At 54.1% G+C, this 23,089-nt stretch overlaps 1 protein-coding gene across 2 annotated transcripts; it reads right to left on the minus strand.

The window, feature by feature from the left end:
- Positions 1-282: 282 nt before the first annotated feature.
- COLGALT1 (collagen beta(1-O)galactosyltransferase 1) lies at positions 283-22,568 on the minus strand. 2 transcript variants are annotated; one of them, XM_061149888.1, is made up of 12 exons: positions 22,291-22,568; positions 20,815-20,925; positions 19,944-20,061; positions 13,637-13,771; positions 12,298-12,502; positions 10,297-10,416; positions 5,251-5,327; positions 5,071-5,177; positions 4,701-4,833; positions 3,008-3,135; positions 2,021-2,227; positions 283-1,846 (listed from the first exon to the last, which is right to left on the minus strand). In XM_061149888.1, exons 1-12 carry the CDS (start codon positions 22,551-22,553, stop codon positions 1,579-1,581), a joined length of 1,872 nt encoding a protein of 623 aa, XP_061005871.1. In that variant the 5' UTR covers positions 22,554-22,568; the 3' UTR covers positions 283-1,578. The 2 variants fall into 2 exon arrangements, with proteins under 2 accessions (XP_061005871.1, XP_061005872.1); XM_061149889.1 differs by lacking the exon at positions 22,291-22,568 and adding an exon at positions 21,731-22,059.
- Between the last annotated feature and the right edge of the window lie 521 nt (positions 22,569-23,089).

Genomic DNA, 23,089 nt, shown 5'->3' on the forward strand with positions numbered 1-23,089 from the left:
ATTTTCTGGAGACCCCAAACTATGCCAGCCCCCTCCTCGTTCTGTCACCTGAGACAGCCCTGCAGCTGACCCTGCAGGACAGAGTGCGGCTGACCAGCTGTCCTCCCCGCGCTATTCTGGGTGAGTTTCACGGGGCGCGCTGGGACACCAGGCTCTCATTCCACCCTCCCCCGCCTCTCTGGCTCCTCGCCAGCACCTGCTTCCCTCCCACGTCTCGGTCTGAAGCAGTGGGTGGTGTGTAGGCGATGAGCAGACCATCGGGCCAAGAAGGGAACACAGGTGTATGTGAAAACCCAACCAGGAACATTTAATAAAAAAAATAAGCAAGTTATCCAGAACCTGACTGGGACAGCACTTAGCTACCCCTCAGAGAACGAGGCACCGCTGGCCGGTTCTGACATTTGTTTCAGGCTTGAAGGCACGGTCAGTCCTCCCGGCTGTGCTGGGGGACGTCCTGCCCAGGCCATGGATAGCGCCCCCGTGCAGCGGAGCCCATCCAAGGCCCCAAACACATGATCCCACCAGAGGCTTGGACAAAAGAATGCCATCAAGCAGGTAGACCACACCTGAGATGCAGGGCAGGGCGGCCAAGCAACCGAGGACAGGGGGGTCCTTGCCCCCTCCAGGGGGGCTGGCTCTAGGGGAGCCTTGCATGAGGACATGGGGTCACTGAAACTCGTGGCTCTCCCTGTTGAGGGAAGAGTCTGCCTATTCCTGGGCAGTGGTGGGGGGGTGTTAGGTACACACATTTCAGGTGATGGGGGTGGTGCAGGAGAGGAATCAAACTCAGTCAGCCCCACTGGGAGTCCACGAGGTCAGGCACACAGCAGGCACTCAATAAATGCTTGCTGCATGAAGAAATGGAAGGACTCGTCCATCTCTGTGGGGGGATCAGATGCTGACTGAACATCTGCATCACTAATGCAGGAGATGCTCTCTGGATGTGTGGAGAAGAAACCAATTAGAGTGAAAAGCACCTTGATTATCTTAAGCCCTAGCACCACGCTCAGCTCCCGGCACACAGCAGTTACTCCATAAATGCACCGAGTCAGTAAGAACTTTTGCGTCGCAAGTACCGGGCACAGAGTAGGTGTTCAGTATGTGTTCAAATAAATGAAAGTTTGCCCCACTTGTCCCAGAGCCTGGAATGGTGCCTTGCATACAGTAGGCACTCAATAAATACTCGCATGAATTGAAACAGTGAATGTGTATCACTAGCGCCTGATTCTTGATGGAGGATCGATAACGCTTGATGACTGACTCCATCACTGCTGGAGGGAGTAATCAAACCTCATTCACTGCTAGAACGCGGGAACCTGGCACCCGGTGACCAACAAAGTGTTGGGTGCACCCAGAGATGAACAGTTCCCACCCAGTCCGCCTGGCATACAGTAGGCACTCCATTAATGCTGCCTGCGTGCACGTGATTGCTGAGCAAGAGTCGGCTGGACGCTGCCCCGTGCAGGGAGCCCTCCGGGGCCTGCCAGGGGCCACAGGGGCCCTGCCGTCCCCGGTGGGCGTGTGGGGCCGGGCCAGCGACCGCTGCTCTGGCTCCACGGCCACCGGCCCTCAGAGCTCTCAGAGCTCATCCCGGGCAGCACTGTCCAGCGGGGACTGGAGCACGTCGGAGTTCTTGGCCTCGCGGCTCAGGGCCTGCTGCTCCCGCATCTTCTGGGACTTGGCGCGGTCCCAGTCGGTCTTGACGCGTTCGTTGTTCCACACGACTGAGGTCTCCGTGTCGCTCACATACCCGTCGTCCCCTGTGTAGTGCGTGGGGTAGATGAGCAGGGGCTCCACGGAGAAGGCGCGCAGGTCCCGAGGGGAGAAGTGGGCCTTGTACTCAGACCTGCGCGGGAGGAGCGGGGTGGGGGTCAGAGGCAGAAGGAGACAGAAGCGGGTGGCGAAGGGGACTCATGAAGGAAGCGGCAGAGAAGGCAGAGGAGAAGCCTCAGGCCCCCCTACCCAGGCCAGCTACACAGCGAGACCCCAGCTCCCCTTGCCCACTGCCGCCCCCTCTCACACTGGGTGCTTGTCGAACATGACTGGCAAGAACTCGTCCACCGGCAGCATTTTGGAGAGCGGCCGGGCAGCCAGCAGCTTGTGGGCGCCTTGCAGGGAGATCACGTAGGCCAGGGTCCAGTACGAGTAGTCGGCCTCCACCAGGTTCCTCACGCGGGGCACAGCCTTCTCGGGGTGCTCCACCTGCATCCGCTTCCGGCCCACGTAGCTAGGGTGCAGAATGGGGGCTCTGTCACCCTCCGCCTGCTCACCTGCCCAAGAACGCTAACCCAGGGAGCCACTGAGCCGCTGTCAGACCCTGGGGTGGGGGGAGCTGGGGAGCACTGCGGAGGCACGTGTGACTGGACTGGGTGGGAACAGGCCCACAGCGGTCTAGGGCCCACACGGAGGAGAGTGGGACTGAGAAGGAAGCTGCTCTGGGTTCAGAGGGCAGTGGGATGGGTGGGCAAGGTGGAGGGTTCAGGTGAAGCAGTCAGGAGTGAAGGGGACCCATCACTATTCATTTTAATGACACGCTGCTGAGTCTGAGGCTCAGAACCCGGATCAGGGCTCTGCGCAGGGGAGGGGGGAGCAGGGGGAGATGAACCAATCCACCTACATGAGACTGTTCTGGAAATACTCTGGCCACCCTCCACCTAGTACTGGTCTAAGACCCAGACTCCTTTGGCCACACCCCACACCAAAGGCTCCGCCCTGCTCCCAAGCCCTGACCACACCCACCCAGGCCACACCCCCAAGTTCTTTAGCCACATCCACAGGCTTCCAGGTCAAATCTTAGCCACACTGGTTAAGTAAGAGGAAGGCCCCAGTCAAGTCTCCAAGCCCTGAAAGAGCTGGAAGGCTTCCAAGATCCCAGACTTCCAGGTCAAGTACTGAGTCCTCCTGCCAACCTCCCACAAGTCAACCCAACCTATTAACCTGCAAAGGCCCTCAGAGCTAGTCTCCAGGCCCCACCTTGGAGTTCAGGTCCCACCCAGGCCCAACTCACATGAGGTCCCAGTCCAGACCCTCCCGCTCCACATCCCGCATAAGGTTCATCAGTCGCCTCTTGAAGAAGATCTCGAAGCGTAGGTCATCCTCAAACACGAGTGATTTCTGCAGCCCGCGGTCCACAACCTGAGGGAGGAGGCCCTGCTGAGATCTTGGAGAGATCAAGTCCAGGCCTGACCCCAAAGCCAGTTCTGCTTAAGAGGTCTGGGGCACCAGGAAAAAAGCAAAATAGACACACACACACCCCACCAATAGTTCAGATCTACCTCTTGGCCAAAACCTCCTCCTTACAACTTGGAAGCAGATTCCACAGCCTCAGCCTGCTGTCCCTCTCCACCCCAGGGCCTGCGCCTGCCGCGCCTGTGATACAGAGCACCCTTCTCCATGCAGCAGCAGGCAGGATCCCTCTCACCCTGCTGGCCTCAGTTCCAACGTCAACTAAAGAGATCCTTCATGACTATCACCCAAAACTGCCAGTTGAGGACGATTCATAATCCTGGACCTCTCCTGTGGGTGCCTCTCACTTATTTCAACGTTAGTCACTTCCCTGTGGTCTATCATCAGTCTCCCCACCTCCCAGGGCTGTGAATCCCCTGTGGGAGCTGGGTGTGTCTTGGGGGCTGCCGTGTCCCCTGGACCAGCACCAGGCTGGGCACGCAGTCGGTACTTCGCAAATCTTCCCTGAATGAATGAACTTGATAATCTTCATGACTGAAGACTCTGTCTTCTTCATCTGGGAAAACGAGGCTCAGATTGGGAAATGGCTTCCTTGCTCACAGAGCTCACCCCACTCAGAGGCAGGGCTGGACTTGAACCTGGATCCCCTCTGGCTCCACAGCTGCCTGGACACCGCAACCTTTGCCCCGTACCTTCCATGATGAACGTCAGAGAAAGAGAGCAACCTGGGCGGGAATGCACTGCCTCAAACATCAAATCTGGCCTCAAGTTGGACGGTCCCAGGTTCGAAGCCCCATCTGGCATCCTTGCTCATCATAACCTTTCCCTCCCAGGGTGTCTGAGGAGCCTCTGTGGCTGGTGGGGTACCAGTGTGTGGGGTGTGCGTTAGTTAACATCACCATGGCTGTGCTCCTACTAGAAGCTCTGAGCGCGGTGCCCAGGCTCCAGATACTTGATAGTGGCTGGCTATGAAGAGGCTTCACTGGGAGGTCCCGGGCCTCAGACCCCACCTGTTTCTAGAGACAGGCTCAGCCCTCCTCAGACTCAGGACTCACATCTGCACAGTGGAAGGACGGCAGCTGCCCCACCCAGGGTTCGGGTGCCACATTCACCCAAGGAGAGAGGCTTAGTGTCCTGCAGTGGTTTTGGAAGCCGGCCTGGGGTGCAGGGGATTCCCTCTCTGAGCTGTTAAGAAGCCCAAGGAGGGGACTTGCCTGGTGGTCCAGTGCTTAAGAATCTGCCTTGCAACACAGGGGACGCGGGTTTGATCCCCGATCAGGGAACTGAGATACTGCATGGTGGGACAACTGAGCCTTCGAGCCACAACTAGAGAGGCCGAGCGCCACAACTGGAGAATCCCCTAGCTGCAAGGAAAAGCCCCCGCGTGAAGGGAAGGCTCCGAGTGCTGCGATTAGGACCTGATGCAGCCAAATAGATAAAGATAATAATAAATAAGATTTGTTTTTTTATAAAAAGAAGGGCTAAGGAGGGTCCTGCCCCCCTGCCAGACATACCTCCTTCCAGATGTTATAGTGGCTGAGGAAGCAGCCCAGTTCGCCCTTGGTGAGGGGCCGCCCATGGTAGGGGTCCCGGTAGCCGGGCAGCATCTGGATGCCCAGAGCCTCCACCTGGCTGGTGTTCATGGCTCTGCAAGTGGGGAGGGGTCGGGGGCAGAGAAGACTTATCTATCTACAGTCCCAACAGTTAGCGAGCCTCCCTCCCCCACCCTCCCCCAACCCATCGTGGATGGGCGTGGTCTACACCCATGCGCGCAGGTCTGTGAGCACCCAGCCAGCGTCAGACCCACGCCCCCTCCGTGGCAGCCATCAGGGTGGTCTACACCCACCCGTGGCGCCGCCCCTCCCCCAGCAGGGTCCAACTCACTTGCCGTCCACAGCCTCCACCAGCCGGCACGCTATCTCCTGCTCTTCCAGGGCCCGCAGCATGCGTTCCCGCCGGTCCTGCCGCCGCTTCAGGTTGATCATGAAGACCTGCGGCCCAGAGCCTCTGTTGGACCCTCCAGGCTGGGCCCCGGCCCCCGCCCCGAGGGAAGGCCCCGCCTACCTCGTCAAAGCCCATCTTGTCTGGCGTCTTGGTGGGCACTGAGATGAACTGCGAGGGCTCCGAGGGTGGGTGCTTCACTGGGGGGCAGCAAAGCCGAGGGGTCACCAGGGGGTCATGGAGACGGAGGGCGCCAGCCTCGCTCCTGAAGCCCCCTCCCCAGCCTCTGCATGGCTCCGTGTCACCGGGCTGCTCAGCCTGATGCTGAGACCCTGCCTGACCCAGCCCCACCCACAGAAGCGGTGCCAGTCTCTCTCCCCTGCCTCTTACACACTCCGGCTATTGGCACTGCTCCAGACTCACCCGTCCCCTATTCCTACCTCTGGGCCTCTGCTGAAACCCCGTTCCTTCCCCTCTTCCTTTCCCTGAGTTATCAGCTAAGATGCCTTCTTGGGGAGGGGGGATGCACCAACAGGAGTCTCCTGACCTCCCCAGGCTGAGTCAGGCACCTCTCTGGAGGCCCCCACAGCACCTGGGCTTTCGTCAAAGCCTCATTCCACTACCCTAAGTCCCAGTTCTCTGATTATCTCCCGTGCGCTCCACCAGACGGACACCAGGTCCACCCACTCACACTGGCTCCCTGGCGCCCAACAAGGAGCTTGGCACAAACTCATAAAACAAGCAAAGGAATGACACTCCTCATCTGTGCTGTTGTTTAGTCACTAAGTCGTGTCCGACTCTTTGCGACCCCATGGACTGCAGCACACCAGGCTTCCCTGTCCTTCTCTATCTCCCAGAGTTTGCTCGAACTCATGCCTATTGAGTTGGGGATGCCATCCAACCATGTTATCCTCTGTCGCCCCCTTCTCCTCCTTCCCTCAGTCTTGAAAATGGGCTAAAAAGCCTCTCAGAGGTTTATATCATGAGACGATGCCATGAAATCACACATGTTATTGTGGGTTAAACTGTGTCCTCCCTGCAAAGATACGCTGGCATCTTGATCCCCAGTACCTCAGAAGGTGACCTTATTTACAAATAGGATCTTTAATGAGGTCATTAGGGTGGTGGGCCGTAATCAATATGGGCTTCCCCGGTAGCCCAGATGGTAAAGAATCTGCCTACAGTGCAGGAGACCCAGGTTTGATCCTTGGGTCAGGAAGATCCCCAGGGGAAGGGAGTGGCTACCCACTTCAGTATTCTTTCCTGGAGAATCCCATGGACAGAGCTGCAGTCCATGGGGTCACAAAGTGTCAGACACAACTGAGCCACTACACAAATACAGTTGGCATGTAATCAGTGTGATTGGGGTCCTTATAAAAATGGGAAACCTGGACACAGAGACACACACGGAGGGTAGACGGGGTGAAGGCACACAGCGAGCTGGCGGCCTTGTGACCGCAGTGACCCACCTACAAGCCGAGAATCTCAGGGTGGTCATGATCGCTCCCCTTCTAGCTGCTGTGGGCGGTGCCCAGACCACATCCCCAGAGCCCTGTCTTGGCCCATGCCTGATGGTTTCCCATAGAAGGAACAGATCCACAGGGGGCTGTGAGCCTGCTGAGGCTCCTGGTATCTACCAGTCTGGCCCAGAAAAGCCCAGCGTGCCGGTGAGTGTGGCATCCACCTCCCCAAGAACAAAGGCCCCGTGTGAGCTAGCAGGGCAGACACAGGCCCCTCTGTCTGGGAGAGGCCTGGGTGAGGCCCAGAGTCCACCCGGAGCCTTCCACCTCACAGCCTGGGCCTCCTCCTCTAGCGACACTGTGCCCTGGGCTTCTTCTTATTCGGGGCCCATCACAGCTCCCTGCCACCCCCTGCCATCCTCAGGGGACCCTGGGACCCAAAAGGGCAAGGCTTTGGGATCTGAGACTCCGGCTGCAAATCTCTTTCCCTCTCTCTCTCAGTCTCTGCCTGCCCCCTTGGGGTGTACGTGTGGGAAAGATCTGCCTGTGGGAAGTGGAGGTATCCCTTTATCCTGTCTTATCAGTTCTGGGGAAATGGAGCATATTAGGGTCCAGAAAGAGCAAGGCACTGCAGCTATGTCACAGTGATATAAAAATGCAACACCCCTAGGGATTTCCTGTCATCCAGTAGCTAAGAATCCGCCTTCCTGTGAAGGGGCTGTGGGTTCAATCCCTAGTCGGGAAACTAAGATCCCATTTTCTTGGGGCAACTAAGCCGGCACATGGGCAACTACAAAGCCCGTGAGCTACAGTGGAAGATCCCACAGGCTGCAACTAACACCAGATGCCGTCAAAGTAAAAAAAAAGAAAATTGTACATTGCTAGACCTATTATAGGGTGAGGGATTAATCTTGACCACAGACAGGTCGGGCCTTTGCTCTCTGCTCCTGGGTAGTTGAAGACCTTGGAAATGTCTTTGTTTATTTCAGGCCTTGGGCCATAGTGGGCATCTATGCCAACCGTGTAATGTAGGGTGGGGGTCTTGGCTCAGTCTCTCCTGAGATAGGGGTCAGCCACATGGTAGTCAGCTGTATCTGAATGAGTCCCAGCACAAGCCCTCGACGCAGAGGCTTGGGGAGCAGCCCTGGCTGGCACTGTACACGCATGCTGTCATGCGCTAGTGCGGACACTAGGAATCCCTGTGCTTGGAACTCTCCAGGATGCTGCCCCACGCACCTTTTCCCTTTGCCAAGATTGCAATTTGTGTCTTTTTCCTGTAATAAATTGTGAGTATAACAGCTTGCAGTGAGCTCTGAGTACTTCTAGTAGATTATCCAACCTGAACCTGTTCTTGGGCACTCCTGATGTTGTAACTGGTGTAAGAAGTGAGAGCAATCTTGTAGATATTTCCTAACTTTGCACCCACAGATGCATGTCTAGAACTCTCTTGTACACACTGCAATGCAGGGAAACAAGAAATGCCCTACATGCCCCAGAGAAGATGGGTAAACCGACATATGACACAGCCAAGAGTACACAAATCTGCAGCTGAACACCTACATGGAATACTAGGCAGCAAGGAAGGGAGGGAGTCATGGCCACACTCAGCAGCCAGCGGCAGCGCAGACAGGGGCGCTGCGTGGAAGACGCCCGAGCCGCACACTGTGTGATTCCACTGATGGGAAGCACAAAGTGGGAAAAGCCTGTCAGCTGGTGGATGCAGGGCGGTGGGGACACTGGGGAGGGTCAGGGCTTGGTCTGCATCTGGATATAAAAGGATATAAAAACAATCATCACGCTGCACACCCGTGACCCGTCACTGCCCTGTGTGCTAAAACTCAGAGAAGAGGACTCATAATGAGCCAAGTGTATGGGGCCAAGTGGGAAGACACTCCATGAGCAGGCAGGGAAGGAAGCAAGTTGCTGGATTCCCCATGAACAGAGGGCATCTCTCCGAGGTTTTCTGTAAGCTTGAAATTTTATTGTAAGAAAGATCTTTGAACACATGTAAAATCGCATGCATGGCCTGGGACCAGGTACCCACACACAGGTAGAGAGAAAAGACGGTTTTCACAAGAACTGTAAAGAAGGATTTGCACAAATATCTGAAACTTCCAGACCCTCCTTCTCTCTGTCCTGGGTGATCTGTTCAAACCCTCAAAAAAACAGGAAAATATGCATGCCTCTGTTGTGTTTGAGTTTATAACAGTGGAGTGAATGGTTTCCTGACCAGAAACAAGAATATATGTGAAAATTTAAACTAGGACCATCAATAGTAGCCACAGAGAAGCTTCTCAGGGTCCAGTCACTGAAAGGAGTTGGCAATAAGCAGAGACCCACCTCTTGGACTGCGGTGGGGCCGCTGTGCTGGGCCTGGACAGCTGCATGGGCAGACACTTGGGTGTGTGTGGGGGGGGGGTCTTCGCCCTGGTGACCTTGCAGCCTCCAGGCGTTATCTCTAAAGACTCAAAATGTTATGTGTTAGTCGCTCAGCTGTGTCTGACTCTTTGTGACCCCTGTGGACTGTGGCCTGCCAGGCTCCTCTGTTCATGGAATTCTCCAGGAAAGAACATTGGCGTGGGTAGCCATTCTTTTCTCCAGGGGATCTTCCCGACCCAAGGATTCAGGTCTCCCACATTGCAGGCAGATTCTTTACAATCAGCCACCAGGGAAGACCCCAGAGCCCCCTCTAGAGAGCAGAGTGTCATTCCATCGTCAACCACAAGGGGGAGCCATAGACAGAACCTTCTAGAACTGGATGGGGGGATGGGGGCTGAGCCCCAGGACAGGGGCCTGGCCCTCCAGTCCTCTCTCTGTGCAGTGGAAGGAATCGCTGTTCTGCTTCACAGGCCTTCACAGGGAAGTGGGTGCTCGGCGCAGGGCCAGGCCCCCACAGAAAAGGACGTTGCTTCACTGTGTGGTTGCTTCAGAGACTCCCCAGCGGGGGCAGAGGCCCCGTCCTCAAGCAGCCTCAACGGTGGCTCAGCCCTGTGCACTCAGCCCACCTCACCAGAGGTCCAGGTGCTCATATAATAGTCCATGGATTTATTTGTGTATGTATTAGAGAGACATCAGCTTGCAACCACAGTAAAAATACATATTAAAGTTTCCTTTTCAAAGTGTATTCAAATAAAAAAAAGAAAGTGTCCGATCAGATAAACATTAAACAAACAGTGGGTCTGGGGGCTGGCAGGGGCATGGGTGATGAAACGGCTGACACGGCCAAGCATGTGCAGGGTCATCAGTGAAACCTCCTACCTTCCATGCTCCCACACCCTCCACGGCTCCTGCCTATCCCAGGGACAAGACCCGCTCCTAAGTCCAATGTCTGATGTCCCCACCATGGCCCTGCCTGCTGGCTCTGTCCCCCTTCTGCCCCACCAACCCTGCCTGTTTTCTGAGCTCGCAGCCCCTCCAGCCGCCCAGCTTCTGCACATGCTGCTCCCTCCGGCTGCAGCCTCCCTTCCAGCTAACTCACCCTGCATCTTAATGCCACCCCCACCAGAAAGCTCACCCTGATTTCCCCAAGCGTGCCATGCGTAGCCGCTTATAAGCCATGAGAGCGGGGACAACTGTTCACACTGGATTCTCAGTGCCCGGCAAAGAGACTGAGGCCCAACAGACACTCAATCGGTGTTCACGGATAGATGCGAGATGGTGGGGAGAGGGAGGCAACTTGGCCCTCCCGCGGTGGCACGGACAGACTCACCCATGACCTCCAGCTGCACGTGCATGAAGCTCTCGGCCTCATCCTGGAGGGTGCTGTGGGACCGCAGTGGCACCGGCAGAAAGCCGTATACTTCCTTGTTGCAGACGTACATCTGGACCTCTGGGGCCAAGGAAACCACGATGAGAACTGAGTACAGAGCAGTAAGGCCTCGGAGGCAGCCTCCTAGCAGCAGCATTAGCCTCACCGCCCGGTGTAGGGCCGGGGCGTCAATGGGTCCAGCTGTTCCCAGCAACTGGCAGAGACCACCCCAGCACTCCATCTGGGAACTGGGGTCAGAAGAGGGGTTCACAATGCCAGATGAGAAGACAAAAAAAAACTCCAGAACTGTTAACACGCAGCTTGCATGGGTACTGACAGGGCTTGCAGGCTTCCACGACAAAGCAAACCACAAAATGGTTGGTGAACGGTAAATACTCACATTTATGCACAGAAATGAGATGCAGTTGGACAAACCATGAATGTCATTACCTCTGTGTTTGTCCTTCTCTGAATAGCTAAAACATTTTTTTGAATTATTTAAAACTTTACAACAAGTATATACCTTTTTCTAAAGTGATAATCCCAACGAAAATGATTTTCATTCAAGGTGTGTGGGTGCTAAGTCGCTTCAGCTGTGTCTCACTCTTTGTGACCCCATGGACTGTGGTCTTCCAGGCTCCTCTGTCCATGGGATTCTCCAGGCAAGAATACTGGAGTGGTTGCCATGCTCTCTTCGAGGGGATCTTCCCAACCCAGGGATCGAACCTACATCTCCTGAGGCTCCTGCATTGCAGACGGATTCTTTATTGTTGAGCTACCAGGGAAGCGCTTCATTAAAGGGCCAGATATTAGGTTTGTGGGCCAAACTGCTCTATCTGAACAACTCAAGTCTGCCTTCAGAATGTGCCCAGAAAGGGCATGGAAGCTCTGCGCCCCTCGCCACACCATGGCCCATGCATCCCTTCCTGCAGGTTGTTCGTGAGTTATATACACTTTTATAATAAATAGTAACCTAGTTAGTAAATGAGTTTCCTGAGTTCTGTGAGCTGCTCTTGCAAATTAGCAGGACCCAAGGAAGCTGTGAGACCTCTGATGTATGGCCATTTGGTCAGAAGCATGCGGGCTTCCCTGGGTGGCTCAGTGGTAAAGAATCCACCTGCAAGGTATACAGGAGACGCAGGAGATGTGAGTTCTATCCCTGGGTTGGGAAGATCCCCTGGATGAGGAAATTCTCCAGTATTCTTGCCTGGAGAATCCCATGGACAGAGGAGCCTGGCGGGTTACAGTCCATAAGGTCTCGCAGTCAGACACAACTGAGCAACTGAGTATGCAGTAGAAACACAGGTGACAACTTGAACTTGTGACCAGCATCTGAAGCAGGAGAGGGGTCAGTTTTGTGGGCCTGAGACCTTAACCTGTGGAATCAGATGCTATCTCCAAGTAGACAGAGTCAAAATTGAAATAGAATTGAGCTGAATTATCAGACACCTTGCTGGTGTCCTAGAATTGCTGGCTGGCATGGGAAATTACCCCATCTCCAACATACACACATGGGAGTTGGATCCTAGAACCCAAAAGACATTCTAGCTTGTGTCCATATGAGTGAGTACAGATGGTGGGCTGGATTTGGCCCATCAAGATGCTGACCCATCTTTAAAATAAATGAAAAATCAGCATTCAGTGTTCTCTTTCTCTTTAAAAAAATTTTTTTTGCCCCAAGTATACAATTAGAGAGCAATTATGCTTAACTGTAAATAATTGGAAGAATATAGGGAAATATCAGCAAGGAGGTCTTAAAGACCTGGGGAGTGAAGTCACCCAGCAGAGCCAGGGCTGGAGAGAGAATAGGTCCTGAGGATATCCCCTGAACACCTGGATACAGCTGCACTGAAGTCATCGATGTACTCTGCAGTGCTGGTTCTGTGAACCTTCTGTGGGCTGAGAATTGGTCCCAAAGAACCAGACAGACACCCCAGGATGGCAAATCCCCTGTGGGCTCACCTGCCTGCTTGCAGGAGAAGGCAAAAACAATGATGTCATCAAAGGACCAGGTGTAGTCAGGGTGCGGAGGGTAGAAGGCCAAGTTCCTGGATGCCGCCTTCCGCAGGTCGATCAGGAAGGTCGAGTGCACCATGGGGACGGCAAAGCAGCCCCGGCGGTCCCGCTTGCGGATGGGGAGGTAGGCAGGCGTGCGCTTGTAGTAACCCTATGGGGAGTGGAGGCAGAGTTCTGCGTGGGGGTCCCTAAAGGGCAGGCTGGGGACCAGGACAATGGGAGGCCCAGAACACCTGGAGAGTAAGACCAGGTGTCAGCTTCTGGCTGCAGTGGGCATTCCCTGAGTGCAGAGCTCTGGGCAGGGCCAAGCAGTCTCCAACCCCCAAACCTCAGTCGCTGGGCAGTGGCAGAGAAACAGGGAAATAGTTACTCACAGACCCAGATCAATACTTCTGATCAGAAAGGCAGCATTTGGGGAGGGCAATTAAAAAGCTGAAAAGGGACCGGACACTTGAGATTCTTTGATTTTAAAATTAAAACACCAGAAGCGGGACTTCAAAAAAGTCAGGGGGAATCTTTTAGAAGTTCTAAAAGCTTCTGGAACAATCTGGAGTTGTTATTTCTCTTCCTTGTACCCTTTACAAATTGGAATTGTTAGCATATAAATTTAGACTTCTACGAATACTTTAAAATATAGACACCACTGAATTATTCACTTTTAAAATGGTGAACTTTATAGTTTATGAATAATATATCAATTCAAAACAGAAAGACAGGAAGAGATAGGACAGATCAGCTTGCTGGCTCTAGCCACCTGGCCCCTTCCCGAGGCACAGCCCTGCTCCTGCACCTGTCCATCACTCCCTACAGCCCCACCCTCAACTCTGGGCTGGGATGATCAGAGCCTAGCATTTTCCTGGCTTCAGTAATTGGTTCAGGTCAAAAAGGAGACTGGACAAGGGTCAATCAGAGGGAACTAGCTGAATGCTGCCGGAACCATTCCCCAGGAGTTTGAAAATGAAGTCACTCAAGGGAAGGAGGAAGAGGAGTGTTAGCTGAACACGTGGATCCAGCCATGCCTGAAGTCCTATCCGGGCACTACCACATCATAGCTATGTTTGCATAGGCAAGTCTCTCCCCCCTTTGTATTTGTGTTTCTGCCTCAGAGTCTGGTAGCCGGGGGCAGCAGGTGGGGTGGAAACAATCGCAGCCCATCCCCTAATTTAAGGATTGTCACAATGGTGTTTATAAAATGTTCACGATGAGGCAGCATGGTAACAAGCCAGATTTCAAACCCAGCCCCTACTTGCTCTGTTCAGCCCCCACCACCCCCAGGCCCCCTGACCTGGGATGTCATCCCACACCAGAAGTTGGAGTACGCAGCCCGGGAATCCAGCATGGGGGCCACCACCGTCTTGTTCTCTGCGATGAGCAGGGTCAGTGTGTCCGGGTTGAGGATCAGGTTGTCGGCGTCCACAAACTGCAAAACACCCAACGTGGCATCCGCATGGGCCATCAGAGTCACCTGGGTTAGGCCGTGGCTTAGAACAGCTGGGGCCGAGGCCAGCGTCCCAGGGGCCCGGGGTACCCTGGGTAGCACACGCGGCCTTGGAAGCCCCCATGCTTCTCAACAGACAGCTCTGACCTAAACCACCAGCAGAGTTACGATCACATGATGAAATACACTACATGGCAAGAGAAGGGACAGGCCACATGACACAAAGCAATACAAACGGGTCCCACGCACAGTGCTGGCGAGACCCCGGAAGTGACAGCCGGTGCATCACGTGGCTCCATTTATGGGAACTTTCAAGATGGGCAGCGCTGGTGTGTGAGGAGGACGGTTGGAGCAGAAGCCACCTCTGCAGGGAGGGGCCAGGAGGAAGACGCTTTTTTCTCTGTGAGTTAAACACCAACCAAAAAATTCGTAAAAATAGGATCTTTACGTAAGGTTCTTTTTTTCCTTTAACACTTTGAATATTGGAGTAAAAAGATGATCACCCATTTGTGGCAACCTGGAAGGAAATTCACCAACCCACAGACAGGGTCATCACAGGGGGTGTGCGCTTACTGGTCGTCCCTGGAAGGCCACACGGCAGAGTCGTTCATCACACAAACTGGGAATGACTCAGGAGTCTAGCCATGGAGAATCAGCTACAGAAACTGGCCCTGTCCCATTGTCTGGCTACAGAGTCGAGACAAGCGAAAATCAAACAACATAAAACAGGTAAGGATCTCTCTACCGGGATGTGAAAACATACAGATCACAGTCTATTACAGAGAGCTGTCAGGAGGTCGGATTCTTGGTTTTTCTTTTTTTTTTTTTTAATGCATCTGGTCCACAGAACATGCTATCCATTACCCATGCAGAGTTTTGAGAATGCGCGAATCACTTGCTGCAAACAGCAGACACTAGAACACCAGCCTTCTCCAGCAACATGGGAACGGCATTCCCACAAGGTAAGGTGCAGCTGGAGAAGGGAGGTGGCTGCCCCTTGGGACACACCATGCAGTCCTGTTATATTCCCCGCCCAGCCGCTGTGGACATTTGAATCTGTGACCTTGGAGCATACACGCAGTGAAAACGGCCAGAACAGTCTGGTAGTTTCTCAGAAAGTGAAACATCGAGTTACAGCGAGTTCACTCAGAGATACAGACTGAGGAAACTGGAAACGGGAACTTGAACGGACATTTGTACGCCATGTTCAGAGGCGTTATCCACAGAAGCCAAACAGTGGGAACAACCACGTGTCCATCAGCGGAGGAAAACAGAATGTGGTCCTTTCACGCACAGAACATGACTCAGCCGTGGCGAGGAGTGAAGCAGGGACACACGCTGCAACATGGGTGAACGCTGAAAACCCCAGGCCGAGTGAAGTCAGAACCAGTTTAGTTTACACATAGTTTACGAAACGCCCTGAACAAGCCAAGTCACAGAAACATTCGGCAGATCAATGGTCACCAGGGACGGGAGAGTCAGGAGTGACTGCTCGTGGGCACTGGGTTTCCCTGGGGGGTGATGGAAGCCAGTTTTGGAACCAGACAGAGGCTGTGCTTGCAAAACATGATGAATGTACTAAATGCCACTGATTTGTACACTTGAAAAGGGCTAATTTTATGTTACGTGACTTGTACCTCAATTAAAAAAACACAGCCAGAGAGTGAGTCTCTCTAGGAGGTGACATTACAAGGTATGGTGTTTTTTTTTTTCTTAAACCAATTCTTACTGTTTCTTATATATTTTCTTACAAGTAACACCCACAGTATCCATAAAAAGAGGGCTTTTTAATAATAATTTTCAAACACTAGGGATTTCCCTGGTGGTATAGTAGATGGGGATCTGCCTGTCAATGCAGGCGATAATGGATTAGATCTCTGGTCCGGGAAGATTCCACGTGCCATGGTTTAACTGGGCCTGTACGCTACAACTACGGAGCCTGCACACCCTCGAGCCTGTGCTCCGCAAAGAAGAGGAGCTCCTGCTAGCCACAACTAGAGAAAGCCCACGCGCAGCGGTGAAGACCCAGAGCACTAAAACATAAATAAATACATGTACTCGGTCACTTAGTCATGTCTGACTCTTTGCAACCCCATGGACAGAAGCCCACTAGGTTCCTCTGTCCGTGGAATTTTCCAGACAAGAATACTGGAGTGTGTTGCCATTTCCTCCTTCGGGGATCTTCCCAACCCAGAGATGGAACCTGGATCTCTTGAGTCTCCTGCATTGGCAGGCAGATTCTTTACCACGGCACCATCTGGGAAGCCCCAAATAAATGCATAAAATTATTAAAAAAAAAAAAAACCCAAAACACTCAACAAATGATTTCACATTCCAATATGGATTACCAAAGCCCTCAGTTACAAAAATACAGCAGTGTGTCAAAAGCTGCTTTGAGTTCTGAACCAGATCCCTGAGTTCCACCCAGGTTTGCTGAGGGAAAAAAGTGAAAACCAGCCAACCTCAAACCATGAAAGCAAAACCCAGGAAGGCAGACAAGGTGGCCCTGGGCTGGATGGCTCCAGGAGGTTTGAGTCCCACCTCTGTCCCTCACTGGTTCTAAGAGGCCACCCAGCAGGCTGTCACTTCTCTAAGCTTCCATTTTCCCATCTATAAAATGGTCTGATAAGGTACCAAGTCACGGGGCTTCCAGGAGGAGCCTGTTACCTCCTTCCTCCTCCCAGGAGATGGCTCTGTCCTCCCCACAAGGCTCACGCCAGGATGTGAGGTCCTTCTGGCATCCAAACATCCAGCAGGGACTGTTCTCTCAGCCTCAGAACACATCCCGAAGCCACAGCCCCAAACCAGCGCCCACCCTGGCCTCCTGCTGCCCCTATTCCTGCCCCATCGGCCCCGCACCCATGGCAGCCAGAGGAACTTCTAAAAATCAGAAATCAGAGCCTAGCCCTCCCCTGCTCACATACCCTCCATGGCTCCCCATTACCCTCAAAGTAAAAGCCACATCCCTCCCTCTTGGCCTGTATAGTCCGGCCCCCACCCACCACTTCAGCACCAGCCCCTTCATCAGTCCACTCTGGCTACACTGGCTTCCTAGCCAGCCCCTGAATGTTCCACACTTGCTTCCTGCTCTGTTCGCTCTGCCTCAGACATTGACCCCCAGCTCCTGGGGCCGCTCCTCTGCTCCTTCAGATCTCTGCTAGGGCCCCCTCCTAAGGGAGGTCCCCAACCCCTGGTACCTGGGACTGTGACCTTATTTGGAAGCTGGGTCTCTGCAGATGTAATTAAGATGGAGTTCATCCCTCCTACACTGTTGGTGGGAATGTAAGTCGGTGCAGCCACTATGGAAAACTGTGGAGACTCTTCAGAAAACTAAAAATAGAATGACCATATGATCCAGCAACCCCAGATCTGGGCATATATCCAGACAAAACTATAATTCAAAAAGACACATGCACCTCTATGTTCCTAGCAGCACTGTTCACAACAGCCGGGACATGGAAACAAACTGCATGTCCATCAGCAGATGAATGGATAAAGAAAACATGTGTGTGTATACAATGGAATACTACAAACCAAATAATGCCATTTGCAGCAACATGGATACAACTAGAGATTGTCATACCAAGTGAAGTAAGCCAGAAAGAGAAAGGCAAATACCATGTGATGTCACTTATATGCAGAAGCTAAAATACCGTACAAATGAACCTGTTCTATAAGACAGAAAGAGATTCACAGACTTTGAGAGCAGACTTGTGGTTGCCAAGCGGGAGGAGGGGTGGGGGAGGGAGGGCCGAGGGGTACGGGATTAGCAGATGTCAACCATTATACATAGGATAGGTGAACAAAAAGGTCCTCCTGTATAGCACAGGGAACTATATGCAATATCCTGTGATAAGCCATAATGGAAAAGAATATAAAATAAACAAAACGATAATCACTTAAAAAAAAGATGGGACTCATACTAGATTAGTGAAAGTGAAAGTGTCAGTCTCCAGTTGTGTCCGACTCTGCGATCCCGTGGACTGTAGCCTACCAGGCTCCTCTGTCCACAGGGAGTCTCCAGGCAAGAATACTGGAGTGGGTTGCCATTTGCTTCTCCAGGGGATCTCCCCGACCCAGGGATTGAACCCGGCTCTCCCATACTGCAGGCAGATTCTTTACCATCTGAGCCACCAGGAAGACCATCCTAGATTAGTGCATGCATGCTAAGTCGCTTCTGTCGTGACTGACTCTCTGCGACCCCACGGACTGTAGCCCGCCAGGCTCCTCTGTCCATGGAACTCTGCCGGCAAGAATCCTGGAGTGGGTTGCCACGCCCTCCTCCAGGGGATCTTCCCAACGCAGTGATCGAACCTTTGTCTCCTGCAGCTTCTCACTGCAGGCAGATTTTTCACCGCTGAGCCACGGGGGAAGCCCCACACTAGATTACAGTGGGCCTTAAATTCAGTGACTGGTGACCTTATTAGAAGAGATCACGTGATCACAAAAGCAGAGACTGCAGGGATGCTGCCGCAAGCCAAGGAACACCTGAAGCCGCCAGAAACTGGAAGCGGCGAGGAAGCCCCCTCCCCGAGATTTCAGACTGCTGGCCTCCGGAAGTGTGAGACCAGAAACTTGTAGCATGTGAAGCCCCTCAGTGTTGGCACTTTGTTACAGGAGCCCCGAACACTGATCACGCTGCCAAGTGTCTCTCAGAGCGCTGGCCGCCTTCTGATACTTCCTTGTTCAGTTTTGTTTGCTTTCTGGTCATGTTCACCTTTCCGGGGAAGCTGGGGCTCAGCTTGTGCTAATCGTCACTGTGTGCCCCAGGCCCGGCACGAGGAGGGCAAGAGGAGCGGCTGACAGACATATGCTGACTGACACATTAAGAAGGTACAGACCAGAACTTCCCTAGGGGCTCAGCGGGAAAGCATTCACTGGCCAGTGCAGGAGACACAGGTTAGATCCCTGATCCAGGAAGATCCCACATGCCGAGTGGCAACTAAGCCCGGGCACCACGGCAATTGAGCCTGGGCTCTAGAGCCCAGGAACTGAAACTACTGAGCCCAAGCACTGCAACTACTGAAGCCTGAGCGTCCCAGAGCCCAGGAGCTGCACCTACCGAAGCCTGTGGACCCTAGAGCCGGTGCCCCACAAGATAAGCCACCGCTATGAGAAGCCTGTGCCCCTCAACAGAAAGTAGCTCCCACTTGCCACAACTAGAGAAAGCCTACATGCAGCAACCAAGACCCAGTGCAGCCAAAAATAAATAAATAAGAAGACAGAGACCAGGACTTTCCTGGTGGTCCAGTGGCTAAGAATCTGCCTGCCAATGCAGGGGACACAGGTTCGACACAGGTTCAGTCCCTCGTCCAGGACAATCCCACGTGCCACAGAGCCACTAAGCCAATGTACCACAACTACTGAAGCCCATGTGTTCAAGAGGCCGTGCTCCACACCAAGAGAAACCACTGCAACGAGGAGCTCACGCACCACAACTAGAGAGTAGCCTGCACACAGCGCAGCCAAAAAAGATTTTTCTAAAGAGAAGGAAAAGATCGAAGCTTGGGGTCTGTGCATAGATGGGAAACCACCATAGGCACTTAGTCTGGCATCATTACATTCAACCTCCAGAGAGTTAAGCTCAGTGGTCGGTGCCCCCTGCCCATCGCACCAAGTGAGGGGACCACGCCTGGTCAAGGGGCCAGGCTGAAGGAGCTCAGAGAAGACTCGTGATCTGTGGGCATGTATCCCAATATTGCATTCAAACCTCAACCAGCCCCTTCCTGCCAGGGGCCCAGGAAGGGGAAGTGAAAGTCAGGGGTCAGCAGTTCAGGGTCACCAACATCCCCCAGCCCCCACCCCATCCTCCTGCTTCTCGGAGTCACCCCGAGGTCATCACTGGGTCTATGCAGAGATATCAGATCACTGGTGATGGTGATAAAAGGGGAGATGAACAAGGGTCCAACCACAGGGAACATAAAAACCCACTCACTTCTGATGATTAAGAACCGAGGTGGCTTAGGATCAAGACCCAGCTCCTCCACTAACCAGCTGTGTCACCTCTGACAACTCACTTCCCCTCTTAGAGTCTCAGTTTCCCCCTCTCTAAAATAGGGTTAAGGTTGGTCTCTGAATCCCACTGCTTCGCCTTCCCTTAGAGACCCCAGACCTCCCGCTGGGGACCCCTAGGTTGGGTGGCCGAGAAACTCACCAGGATGTAATCAGCCCACATATCCCGGGCTGATTTCAGAGCCGCCTGGCGCAACTTCATGACATGCTCGTAACGTGAGTCAGACCAGTGTTTGGGGCCCTCCTCATCTGGATAGGACCTGTGGAGAAGCAGCTGTGATGGGGGAAGCACAGGGCACTGTCGGAGCCCAGAGAGGCCTTGAGCTGGCTGAATGTGGGGTAGTCAGAGAGGGCTTCCTGGAGGAGGCGATGTGTAAGCTAGATCTGAAGGCTGGGAAGAAGCAAGGAGAAAACAGAGGAGGATGGAGGTATGGTGTGCCCCAAGTAGGGGACACAGTGTGTGCAAAGACCCAGAGGCAAAGAACGCTTGGAGAGGGGTGAGGGGCACAGGGGCCTCTACTGCCTTGTAGGGACACGCCCCCATCTCTGAGCGGGAGGGGGAGTCGGAGAAAACTGGGAGCCTGTCCTCCTAGACTCCTAATCTGGTTTGGGCAGTGGGTGGGTACAAAACTAAAGCCCGAAAGAATGAAAGGAACTGAAGTCCACATCGGCCAAGGGCTAGTGAGGAAAGTAAACAACTGAGCTAAGAGAGACAGGGAATAAAGCAGCGGGTGTCCACCACAAAGCCCAGGGAATGAAGGAATTCCAGGTGGAATAAAAAGAGGGGGTAAAAGTCCCACAGAAGGATTATGGCCCCCTGGGGAAGCTAGAGGGGAGGTGGTAAGTAGCCAGAGCCAGTGCTAAAGGCTGCAGAGCTGGACTGGAACGTCAGGGGCTGGAGGGAGGGGGCGAGTATGTCTGTCTCAGGACAATGGGAGCCATGTAGGGTGTGTGAGCAGGGACACAGCCAGGTCCAACTGGAGAGGGGGATCAGGGCAAGGTCTGGCGCTCACCTGGGCTCCTCCGACGGCCGCCACTCCACAGAGTGGTACAAACCCTTCACAGCCACCAGCCACTCCCGAAGCACCGCTGACGTGTTGTCTGCATTGTGGTCTGTGGCCACCCTGTAGACAGAGCAGGACAGTGAGTGAAGTGAGGGAGACGGAGGCAGGACAGGCAACAGTAAGGCAGCAAGGGCTGCCACATACCCGCTGGGCCTCACACCAGCTACACGGCCCTGGGCATGACACGTCCCCCCCGCATGCCCCAGTTTCCTTATCTGTAACACAGGGGGTGAGGACTGGGCCCACTTCACTGAGTTGCAGAGGGGACTACACAAGATAATTTTGGAAAAACACATTAGATATGATGCCAGTATTCCAGGGCATCTAGGATCTTACAACCATATTCGCTACTAAATATGTACAATTTAGTAAAAATACACATATATCATATGGTCTGGTCCTGCCTTCTTCAACTCTCTCCTGTGAGTAGTGGGGTTGTTGTCACTCATTCATTCAAAAAACATTTCTTAAGCACCAACTATGTGCTTGGATTCTCTGGACTGGAGGGAAAAGTAACATTTGGAAGCCATCAGCCAAGAGCTATTCTCCCAAATGAATTGTTAGTTAGTTGACAACAACGGTACCACTGATGACAGTCATAACAACAAAATCGAACAAAATTATTATTATAATATTCACAACTCGGGTCACTGATGCCCAGCACAAGGGCTTCACACTCATTAACTGGTTCATCTTCAGAAACAACTCAATCAGAGTTAGCTTAATATCCCCACTTTCCAGATGAGAAAACTGAGGTAGAAAGCAATGAGTCACCAGCCAGATTTGTTCCTGGCCCTGCCCCATTCCGCTTCCAGGAACAATCTGCTCCCCCTACCCTCCGCCATCCGCCGGGCACCCCACCCACCCACTCCAGTAGTCAGGAAGTCTGATTCAGGCTGGGCTCAGAGACCAAAACGGCAGCAGGAGCGAAAAGACGTTCAGTTAGCAGAAGTACAATGTGGGCCACGGCAACGCCCCAATGCGGGGGGGGGTGGTTCTCAGGCTTCCCATGTTTGAAGCTGTGAGTGCTCCCAAGTGGGTTAGGGGGTTAGTCTCGGGCTGCGGGGCACGGCTGATCCCGGATGTGTCCTAATGGGAGTGGGGGCAGGGAAGCCAGTAGGCTGCAGAGCAGTGGCTCGCCCCACCCTAAAGGGGCCAGCGGGCTCAGCGCGGTTCCGCCGGTGCTAACGCGGCGGAGGAAAGCAGGCAGGAAGGCACACGCGGCTTTGGTCCGCTCCGATGCGGGACAGTAGGCAGGGCGCGCGCGCGGCGCGGGTCTGGCCCGCCCGAAGGAGACAGCAAGCAGAGGTCACGCGTGGGTCTAGTCCGCCCTGCCCAGTGCGAAGCCAGAGGGCAGGACGCGGCGTGGACCCGCCGGGACGGGGACAGCAGGCCGGATGCGGAGCCGGTGGGCGCCGCGCTCACCACAGCGCCGTGCGCTCCCGCGGATGCCGCAGCCGCTCGAGGGCGCCCAGCGTGGCGGGCAGCGCGTGGGCCGCGTTGCGTGCCAGCAGCGCGATCAGCACTCGCGGCGCCTGCAGCGGCGACTCGGGGCTCCAGCGCTCCTCGGGGAAGTAGGCGGCGGCGCCGGGCGGGCCCCCCAAAGGCGGCAGCGCCAACAGCAGCAGCAGCAGCAGTACCGGGAGCGGCCGCCCGTGTCCCCTGCACGCGCGTGGGGCCGCCGCCATCGCGCCACGAGTCGCCTTTAAGCCGCTTTTCTGCCGGCGGACGCGGACCGCGCCTTAAAGGGGACGTCAGGGCCCCGCCCCTGAGGCGCGCCTTAAAGGGGAGGAGAGCTCCAGGCGGAATCAGGCTTTAGGGCCCGCCTCCAAACGGTCTTAAAGACACAAGTGCCTCGTACCCTCAGCAACTGCCCCCTAGGAGGAATGACGTCAACCTATAGGCAAGCTCGGGATCCCCCGCCCCCTCATAGACTTGGAGCGCTCTGAACGTGGGTCTGTGCAGTAAAGGTGTCAGAGCTCAGAATCTGCCTTGCCTCGGAAATTGCTCCCCGCCGGGATCAACCCGATTCTCTGTCCCACTTCTATTTGTGTAAGCCCCGATTGTGTCACGAGGCAGACCTGGATAGTTAGGATCTGGGTTGAGGCTCCTGAGATCCGAATCTCAGTTTCCTCTGCTGCAACATGGTTTTACCATCTTAGTTCTCGATCTCCCAGAGATGTCCTCAGGGGTTGTTGGATACTAAGAGCATGGGCCCTGGAGT

Source organism: Dama dama, chromosome 9 (assembly GCF_033118175.1).
Source record: "Dama dama isolate Ldn47 chromosome 9, ASM3311817v1, whole genome shotgun sequence".
Lineage (NCBI taxonomy): Eukaryota > Metazoa > Chordata > Mammalia > Artiodactyla > Cervidae > Dama > Dama dama.

Bases quoted from the DNA above. Each gene is read 5' to 3' on its own strand.
- COLGALT1 (XM_061149888.1), bottom strand. From the start codon at position 22,553: ATGGCGGCGGCCCCACGCGCGTGCAGGGGACACGGGCGGCCGCTCCCG. The intron at 10,417-12,297 runs GTGAGCCCACAG...CCTTGGCCCCAG, and splicing joins CTTCTCCTGCAAGCAGGCAG to AGGTCCAGATGTACGTCTGC. The intron at 1,847-2,020 runs GTGAGAGGGGGC...CCTCCCGCGCAG, and splicing joins ATGTTCGACAAGCACCCAGT to GTCTGAGTACAAGGCCCACT.